This window comes from Sinocyclocheilus grahami, unplaced genomic scaffold (genome assembly GCF_001515645.1).
Source record: "Sinocyclocheilus grahami isolate Dianchi unplaced genomic scaffold, SAMN03320097.WGS_v1.1 scaffold379.1, whole genome shotgun sequence".
In the NCBI taxonomy this organism is placed as follows: Eukaryota; Metazoa; Chordata; class Actinopteri; order Cypriniformes; family Cyprinidae; genus Sinocyclocheilus; species Sinocyclocheilus grahami.
The window spans coordinates 993,816-1,004,422 of NW_015505558.1; the positions used below are offsets into that span (position 1 = coordinate 993,816).

Genomic DNA, 10,607 nt, shown 5'->3' on the forward strand with positions numbered 1-10,607 from the left:
TTGAAATAGCACTAATATGACATATGTTGAATAGCACTAACTGAAATGCCATTCACTATGTTAAGCTGGAAGAAGCTCAAAACATTTTTGTAATATAAGTGTCCTCTGGATGTTTTGGTCTGAGCTTTGTGCTAATGTAACATCACTGCATTTGTCATGTAACAGAAATACTGCCAACTGGAAATTAAATGTTTGTTGTATTTCAGCAAAGGCACTTGCTATCAGGGACGTGCACAGGCATTTTAAGGGGCAATGGCCGAAATCACTGGGGGTGGGGCAGTTATTGCTTGGCAAATGGCGTGCTGGGATTGTCACTGAGTAGAGATTTGCAGATCATTAATGAATCTAGGTTATAGGTGCATTGTCATGGTCTGTTGAGTAAACCTGCCCTGAACACTTGCTGACAATCAATAATAGTTGAGTTTTTAGGGGAAACCCGTTATTGTTCTAGAATTGAATAAGGAACTGCTTTTGTGTCAGAGAGTTTATGTTACAAAAGTATTAACTATCCCATCTTCTAATTGCATTACCAGATTCTCCATAGTATTTGGGAGATTGTTAATTCAGACCAAGTGCCATTAACTAGAAGAGCATCGAAGTGCAGCTATACTTAAATGGCATTGTACTAAGTTCATGTTGATGCCAGGAGATGGCTGGAAGGGAATTATTTGCCCCACATTAAATTTGGAAAAGGATGAAACAGCTCACTTCCAGACTGAATCTCTTTAATGCTGCTATTTTACACTAGGCAAGAGGCTTTTCATGTCAGAGCCACGTGATCCACCCACTGCAGTGTCAGAAACCAGTGTGAACCCCCACAGGAGTACATGAAACCCCCCACCCCCCAACCCTTCCGTCTCTTCTTGCCCCACCATGAATACCCTCTCAAACCCAGTGCTGAAGAGTTTAGCACTTTAGTAAGGCACAGTGCATGACATAAATGCAGCATTGTGGTGTTATAACACTGATAAATAGACCTGCATCTCTAAAGGGGAGGTGTTGTGTTAATGCATTAATTACTAAATTAGAACAGTACATCTCTGTAGCAGTTTAAACCTGTTATTAGAATACTACGGCACTATAACCTTAACACATTTCATTTTCTTGTTACCATATCAGTGATACTTAAATGGGTTATTAGAATACTACGGCACTATAACCTTAACACATTTCATTTTCTTGTTACCATATCAGTGATACTTAAATGGGTTAAATAGTTCTGATGCAAAAGCAGCATTCTACAGTATTACCTACAATATAGTTCAACTTAGTCAACAGCTTTTGATTAGATGTGTATATATTTTATTATAAGTTAGAACATACAGTCCCATCAGATGGGATAGCAGTTTGGAAATTTAGTTTTTGCTAATTTCAGTTTTTGACATTAAGTTTTGTGCAACAGTTAATTGGTAAAAATGACATACTCATATAAAAAAAGTAATTGCAGAGTGGACAGTTAATGAATTGTGACAGCCAGACCTTAATATAATGGGGTGCCACATTAGCACCAAATACACTGAACCATACTACAGTGACAAGCAGAAGGGCGATCTGTACCATTAGGGTGTATTTTAATCCAAGTAGTAAACAGATGGACAGACATATAAATTGATAAATTAACCTGAAAGCTGAAGAAGAGACGTCAGCAGAATTTGAATTGAGATGATTCTTTACGGGATGTGCCAAATTCACACATAAAGGATGAGCCAGATGTGATCATCTGTTGGACAATCCTCCTCTCTCTCCCAATTAATATATTTTTCTATCTCCTTCACTTGCTCGCTCTCGTTTACCCTTGCGAGTATCTCATACAAACCACAATCACGTATGATTGCGTAGAGAGAGAGAGAGAGAGAGAGAGGGAGTGAGTGTGTGTGTGTGTGTGAGAGAGAGAGAGAGAGAGAGAGAGAGAGAGAGTATCAAACCCCATTCACTGGCTCACTGTCAGTGTGAGACAGGCAGGGTATCGATTTTACAACATTCCTTCAAACAGCTTCGGAAGGATTCGCAGTGTTCTCGCTGTGCTAGACACCTGACCCTTAAATTACAACTCGTTTTGAACAAAATAAGAAATTTTGACGTGAATAACAATGCAATGAACTCTACCAGAAGAACTACGAAGAGCTGTAAAATAATTTGGAGAGCCCAGATGTTCCGCGAAGTGGTGCGGGCGTCACTCATATACGCCTATAGAGCCTGAGAACGCGCTTTCTTGTGTCATGGACTTCATTTATTATCCGGATTCATGCAAAGTTTTCTGGAATGAACTAGACATGTGGATCATGTAGCAGTCGCTTGAAAGACGAATTACGCGTCAGTTGTCTTCGGCACCTGGAATACCTGCGTGACAGGTTACCCATGTTCACATAGGACGTCTTTTTAATTATTATTTTTATTTTTTTATTGTTGTTATTATTTATTTTATTTTTTATTTTTTGCTTCTAAGATGGAGAACGGAAAATGTGCTTTATGTAATCGTGTGTGAAACTCAGCCGTCTGGGTAGATCGTCTGAGAAGAGGATGGGATTCCAGTCCTAATTCACAGGATCCTCTGGATTTTTCGCTAGGAATCGGAATGAAATCGGGCTAATTTTGCGCAGACAATCCAGTCTTGTTTATTTATTATTCCCAGTTATTGCGTTAACAGCAACGTTGAACAGCTCATTTAACTGAATACTCGAGATGGCCGCGATCGCCAGTTCTCTGATCCGACAAAAACGCCAGGCGCGGGAATTCAACAGCGATCGGGTATCTGCCTCCAAACGCCGCCCCAGTCCCAGCAAAGACCCCCGCTCTCTCTGCGAGCGACATTTCCTGGGGGTCTTCAGTAAAGTCCGCTTCTGCAGCGGCAAGAAAAGACCTGTTTGCCGGCGACCAGGTCAGTGCTGGATGCTTTTTAAGACATCAGCCCCCACCGAAGCCTCTGCTGCAGTCTACAGCTCCTCTGAAGGAACATATATCCTCCAATGTATTTTTTTATTTAATTTTTTTTGCAATGCCGCGTCCCCCCAAGATCTCACCTGTTTCATAGCTCACGTGCTGTCTATCGGTATTCACCAACCGATTTGTCATCCTAACAATCTGACTGCACAGCCGTTTTATGTTGATATATCTGATATGTTTTATTAATATCATTATTGCTGTTATCAATTAATTCAGTGACTGGCATTTTGACATTTTGATCAGAGGCTGTGTGATTGTTAAAAGAAGAAGATGTTTATAGTGCAACAATGCAATTTAGTAATAGTCAGAATCCAGTGGCACTGCAGTGCACCACGGCTTTCTTAGATGAAATGTTTAGTGGTAAATGTTTCCCTGATGGAAGACCCCATTTAAATTGTGTTTTGTAATATGACAGAACAATCTTGAACCAGGAACAAACAAGTAACCAGCTGGTCATACCACCTTAAGCTGGTCAAGCTGGTATTTACAACAATTAATACTCACACCAGCTAGAAACCACAGCTACCAGCTTAAGATGGATTTTCCATCAGAGACTATTTTACTGCAGTATGGGGAGAGATTGTTTACTTAGTTTTATTGATGGGCATGGTCTTACTGCCCACTGAACCACGCTATCCTTTTTCGGCTCACATAAAATGGCACGAAGCGTGTGAAATGATAAAAAAAAACTACACAGCTGTCCTCTCTTCCTCCTTCAAAACACCTTCTCATGATGTAGAACAAGCACATCCCCTCTTCCCAACATATGATCAGTTATTTGACGGCTGTTGCTGAAGGATTTGTCTGTAAAAATGTTGTTTTTCCTTCTCCCCCGTAAGATGTGCCCTCGAAACCTCCACAGGTGTCCCGTAAGGGCATCAGGCTAGGTCAGTAGCTCAGCCTCCATCCTTGTGCTGTCTTCCAGTTACCCACCCCATTTCGTGCTCATGGGGGACTAGCTCCTGTCTAACGGCCTTGTCCTTGTAGTATGTTTCCGACTATTGTTCTATCTCTCCGTCTTTGTGTTATTTTTATGTACAGTATTTCTTATGCCTTTTCCTCTGTCTCTTCCTCCTTTTTTCTTTTTTCCTTCTTTCCTCCCATCTGATCCCCTTTTTATCTCTCTACACTCTACACATTATGTTTCTGTCCCCATCATTATGTGTACTCTGTCCCCTCTGTTTGTTTCCATGCAGTGAGGCTCGTGTTTGCTCTGTGCTGCTGATGTGTTGTGTTTCTTCTGTCAGTTGTGATGACTTAAGTAGTCGAGGTTACATTCACTATTTCATGATCATGACATAATTTACCAACATATCCGATTGTAACTGTTTCTGTTTATGGAATGGGGCCATATGGAACATGTATGGTTCAACTTTGTAAGTGGAAAATATGCAAACAGTGTTGATGCAAATATGACATGCATTATCTCATGCATAATCTCTCCGTCTTTGTGTTATTTTTATGTACAGTATTTCTTATGCCTTTTCCTCTGTCTCTTCCTCCTTTTTTCTTTTTTCCTTCTTTCCTCCCCTCTGATCCCCTTTTTATCTCTCTACACTCTACACATTATGTTTCTGTCCCCATCATTATGTGTACTCTGTCCCCTCTGTTTGTTTCCATGCAGTGAGGCTCGTGTTTGCTCTGTGCTGCTGATGTGTTGTGTTTCTTCTGTCAGTTGTGATGACTTAAGTAGTCGAGGTTACATTCACTATTTCATGATCATGACATAATTTACCAACATATCCGATTGTAACTGTTTCTGTTTATGGAATGGGGCCATATGGAACATGTATGGTTCAACTTTGTAAGTGGAAAATATGCAAACAGTGTTGATGCAAATATGACATGCATTATCTCATGCATATATCCAGGTGCACACAGGCTTAAATCCACATGTGAGTGCATACATTCCTATACAGTATGGGTAGAGACATGCATGTACATTAATCTCACAAACTCACATGTGAGGAACATGTCTGAGTCATATTTCACCCCAAAAATCCAGTGAAAGGGAAAAAGAAATATTATTTTGCACAGACATTTAATCCCAATTTAGTGCTTTTTTTTTTTTTACATTGTGACATTATTTTTGTTGTACTCTTTTATTTATTTTTTATTCTTTGGAAAAAATGACTTGATTACAGTTCTAATATTCGGACTTACATTAAAACGTAGTGTCTAAACTCTAGATGCATTAGTAATGAGAATTTGTAATGAAAATTTGGCAAACTTAATAGACCTTCAACAGTCTCCAATTGTTTATGCTTTTTTTGTTTGTTTGTTTTGTTTTTGTTTTTGCATCAGGGGAAATATGACGTGGACATGTTGCCAAGAGATTCAGCACACACTGACCCACATACATGTATTGGTAACACTTTACAATAAGGGTCATTTGTTAACAGTAGTTTACCTGGATTAGTTAACATGAACTAAGCATGAACAATACTTCTACAGCATTTGAGGAACATGTCCGAGTCATATTTCACCCCAAAAATCCAGTGAAAGGGAAAAAGAAATATTATTTTGCACAGACATTTAATCCCAATTTAGTGCTTTTTTTTTTTTTTACATTGTGACATTATTTTTGTTGTACTCTTTTATTTATTTTTTATTCTTTGGAAAAAATGACTTGATTACAGTTCTAATATTCGGACTTACATTAAAACGTAGTGTCTAAACTCTAGATGCATTAGTAATGAGAATTTGTAATGAAAATTTGGCAAACTTAATAGACCTTCAACAGTCTCCAATTGTTTATGCTTTTTTTGTTTGTTTGTTTTGTTTTTGTTTTTGCATCAGGGGAAATATGACGTGGACATGTTGCCAAGAGATTCAGCACACACTGACCCACATACATGTATTGGTAACACTTTACAATAAGGGTCATTTGTTAACAGTAGTTTACCTGGATTAGTTAACATGAACTAAGCATGAACAATACTTCTACAGCATTTATTGATCTTAATGTTAATTTCAAAATGTACTAATACATTATTACAATCAAAAGTATTTGTTAACATTAGTTAATGCACTGTGAACTAACATGTTAACTAACATGAACAAAGATTAATAAATACTGTAACAAATGTATTGCTCATTGTTAGTTCATGCTACTTAATACATTAACTAATGTTAACAAATGACACCTTATTGTGAAATGTTACATTTACATTTACATTTACATTTAGTCATTTAGCAGACGCTTTTATCCAAAGCGACTTACAAGTGAGGACAATGGAAGCAATCAAAATCAACAAAAGAGCAATGATATACAAGTGCTATAACAAGTCTCAGTTAGCTTAACGCAGTACACGTAGCAAGGGTTTAAAAAAAATAATATAATAAATACGAATAAAACAGATAGAATAGAAAAAGAATAGAGCAAGCTAGTGTTAGAGGTCTTTTTGCTTTTGTTAATTTTATAATAAATGAAAAGAAAACAGATAGAATACAAAAAGATTAGATAGCAAGTGTTAGTTTTTTTTAAAGAAAACAAGCATAGAAGAATAGAGAGTGCTAGAGTTAGATGGTCAAATAAAGATGGAAGAGATGTGTTTTTGCCGATTCTTAAAGATGGCTAAGGTTAACCATGTATTAAATTCAAAACCTTTTCCCCAGGTTAGAATTATTTCCTATGAGGTCCCCTATGCCAGTCTTTTTTTATAGAGGTGTGGATTCTGTATGTGATTTAGTAATGTTCTGCCTAATGGATGTAGGCTCGTTCATATGATTGATGGCCCTTCCAGCCTGTCAGAGATTGGGTATGCAGTGGATAGATGGGGCCCTTGATGAATAGCTGATTATGACCATCATGGACATTCACAACTCTTCTGAGCTGTATTGAAAGCTGTGTGACTTTGCTGCATGCCATGTGGCCCTCTTCACTCCTCACTTCTCAGGCCTGCCTTTAAACATTTATTGTACCTGCTTGTACAGGTCACCACTCCATCAGAAAACACCTGTTATTGCTACAGCTGGTCTTCTAAACTCCAGGTGTCCATAGTGAAAGTGATTAATGAGGTCGCAGAGAGCAAATATGCAGAGCTTTATCAACACAGCCATTCACAAGTACATTCACTGCCATTACTGGATAAGAAGTCAAGAGCTTATTTAAAATAATGTTTTTCTTCTTAACAAGCATTTGTACTCATGCTGGAAAAAGATGCAATTTGTTGGGGTGAATTCTGATAAAAATGTGGGTTGGGTTGGGGCTGTGTGTTTATTTTCCAGAGCCGCAGCTGAAAGGCATTGTGACACGACTGTTCAGCCAGCAGGGTTTTTACCTGCAGATGCAGCCAGATGGAACCATCGATGGCATCAAAGATGAGAACAGCGACTACAGTGAGTGATTGGAACTGCACCAAATGTGCATGCAAAGCAGAGTTAATTGTACCACACTAATTGTATTGGGGAGACCGTGGCTTGTCACATTTTTTACCTCAGTGAACAATCCTCCGGGTTGGTTTATTTTTGAAAGTCTGTTTCTGTACAATCCTTCAGCACAATCATTAAAGTCATTGGCTAGTAGGTAAGGTTTAGTAAATTATGAGAGAATTTAAATTTTTGGGTGAATTATCCCTTTCAAGTATTGAACATTCTTTAAAGGAAATGTATAAGTGGACTTTTTTGTCTTTTGTTATAGAGATAACTGATTTCTCATGTGAAGATTTTTTTCTACATGACTAGGTTTTTATTAGTTTTTATTTTAAACTCAGACCATCAATAAGAATGAAATGACATTGTTAAGTGAATATTTGCTTATTTTAATATATTATTGTTCTAATAACATAAAAAGTGTAAAATGTACAGTTTGTGTTGTCTCCTGTGGAGGAACCTACTACAATAATAATGAACTGGCTTATCCTGACTTAATACATTTTAATGATTTCTCACAAGCATTTTATCTTATTTATTTTTTATTATTATTTTATTCAAGAATCAATCCTGGAAAATATTCCAGAAAAAAATATATTTTTTCCTCATATCACACAATATCAGTAATATATCACAATATTAATTGACCATTAATGGGGAAGAAAATGCTCTCCATGTGATAGACCTTGATAATGAATGTAAATATAGCTTTAATATAAATGTAGCATTATTCACACAATTAAACTCCACAGAGTAAGCTACCTTTTAATTTAGGGCCCCATGAAATCCTTTTTATTTTTTCCAGATATTCTGTTTTTCATTTTATGGATTCTGTGTTTTAATGATTCAATAGAAATTTATCATAAAAATTGTGTTTAATGAAATTAGTTAATAAAACAAAATGTAATCAATCTTATAAAATGCAATCAAATGAAAACAATTCTTTTATTTTGATGGTTTGTCATGAAGATCTTTCAGTTTTAGTTTCAGCATGTTTTAGACGGCAGTTTTTGTGAAGTGATTGTCAGAGCAGCTCTTGAGATGAATTTCATGTGTTCATGTCCTCGTATATTGAGATGCAGATGCTGAAACACTGTGAGCATAACGTTTGTTTGAGTTTGTGTGTAACAGACGAAACCGTGCCATTCATTTACACAGAGACATGAAAAACATGCAGTGTGATTGGCTGTTTGATTAATATTGAGCGAAAATGTCCAGAGCTTATCATCATTATCCACATACATTTTTAAAGTGATCTCGATATATCGTTTATCGCCCAGCCTTAATTCAGGCTATTTATAGAGCGTGCTTGGTGGGTGAATCACAGATTACATGTGGGCTACCTAGTGCCCACTGTCACCATGTTGGAGACCACTGGCCTAGAGGATCTCTATGGTGTTGTGCTAAAGTATTAACATTGCTTAGTAATTATAGGTGGTTCTTTTGAGGAACAGTCAGTTGTGGGCATTAAACTTCTAAACCAAACTTCTGCACCCTTTTAGAATAGACAAACAATACCCTGTGAGGCACCAGGTTCAGATCTAATTAACTGTTCTCTCCAGGGCCATGCAGGTCATCCCCATCCCATCAACATCTGTGTCCAAAATAGACTTCGGTGCTGTAAGGTCCACGCAATTGGCCCAACAAAGGTATCCAACGGCGGCCGAAGGTTTCCTGCACGTTCGGTCTTTTTGGTGCTCAAAGTTATTTAATTTAAATTAAATTCTAATCTGACTCCATTTTATTATGACCTCGAATTTGGATTGAAATGCAAATTGGTTGTTTGTCCATTTCTAATTCTTATTCTTCTGACATTTCATTATTGTAATTAACTCTATATTTTACTCATTCATTAAGAATCTATGTCGCTCAGAGGTTCTCGCTTCAGCCAGTGTACGCAGATCTCACGATCACAAACTCTCCACTCTGATCATTAGTCAGAGGTTATGACTACTATTTAATAGACCGCCTCATGCTTGTCATTTTTTAAATAGTGGTTCTGTTTAGCCCCCTACATTCACCTATGTTACAGCTTAGTTAAAGCTCAAACAATAATCAGAGGTTATGGCTAGTACTATGAAATATGCTAATACTTCTATACTGTTTTATCTAGCCCCCTATAGTTTATCTAACTATATAACAACTTGAATAAAGCTGAGACAATAACCAGAGATCATGGCTATACTATGAAGTATGCCCGAACCATGCTTACTAGTACTCCAATAGTATTTTGTCTAAAATCAAATGAAACAAAAAATGTATAATTCCATTATTATGTATTACATAGCTAATTCAGAGATATCAAATCAAATCAATACAAAACATCAAATTCTTAAAGATAAATCTAAGAGTAAAAGGATGCATATCTGACTTAAGAAAAATACATAGTTTGGAGTGTATGGACACACTCCACACTACAGGCTCATCTGGCTTACAGAAGTGCCCTGATCTTCTTGCAACATTTCCTTAAGTACTCAGACTAAGAAAAACATCCCTCAAATGGAGACAGGAACTGGAATTTGCATTGATCAAGTCCTAAACGTGGAGAGTTTACACCTTTTGGGGACGGATGGTAATTTGCATGAAAGTCACTGGGAAATGGCACACCCTCTAGTCAAGTCAAGTCAAATCAAGTCACCTTTATTTATATGGTGATTTAACAATACAGATTGTGTCAAAGTAAATAGTGTGTCAATAATGCAAAATAACAATAGTAAACACTCAATTTTCAGTTAAAGGCAGTTCATCATTGAATTCAGTGATGTCATCATCCAGCTTTTTCAGTTTAAATAGTATCTGTGCAATCAAGTAGACGATATCGCTGGAAATTAAGTGTCCCCAACTAAGCAAGCCAGAGGTGACAGCGGCAAGGAACCAAACCTCCATCGGTGACAGAATGGAGTAAAAACCTTGGGAGAAACCAGGCTTAGTCGGGGGGCCAGTTCTCCTCTGGCCAGACGAAACCAGCAGTTCAATTCCAGGCTGTAGCAAAGTCACATTGTGCAGAGGACTCATCTGGTTCCGTGGTCTTGTCCCGGTGGCCTTCTAGGAGACAAGGTCTTCAATGGGGCTCTGTCTCTGGGGCTCATCTAGTTGTCCTGATCGCCGCTGAAATTCAGGGCTGTAGAGGTCCTCTCTAGGTGATGATCCACCATCTGGGCTGGATACGTACTGGATCCGTGTGACTGCAGTGACCATCTGATCTGGATAAAGACTGGATCTAGTGGCTACGGTGACCTCTGAATAAGAAAGAAACATACTAATATTAGCGTAGATGCCATTCTTCTAAT

At 37.7% G+C, this 10,607-nt stretch overlaps 1 protein-coding gene across 2 annotated transcripts in view; it reads left to right on the forward strand.

Moving 5' to 3' along the window:
• The first annotated feature begins 2,397 nt into the window (after window positions 1–2,397).
• The window catches only part of LOC107549734 (fibroblast growth factor 12), a 102,899-nt gene continuing 94,689 nt past the window's right edge, over window positions 2,398–10,607 (forward strand). Inside the window, exons 1-3 of one of the 2 annotated variants that reach the window (XM_016230912.1) lie at window positions 2,398–2,878; window positions 3,783–3,830; window positions 7,174–7,284. In XM_016230912.1, coding sequence (XP_016086398.1) covers window positions 2,683–2,878; window positions 3,783–3,830; window positions 7,174–7,284 — 355 coding nt within the window. In that variant the 5' untranslated portion in view covers window positions 2,398–2,682. The remainder of the gene's footprint in view (window positions 2,879–3,782; window positions 3,831–7,173; window positions 7,285–10,607) is intronic. The other variant, XM_016230913.1, reaches the window with a different exon arrangement.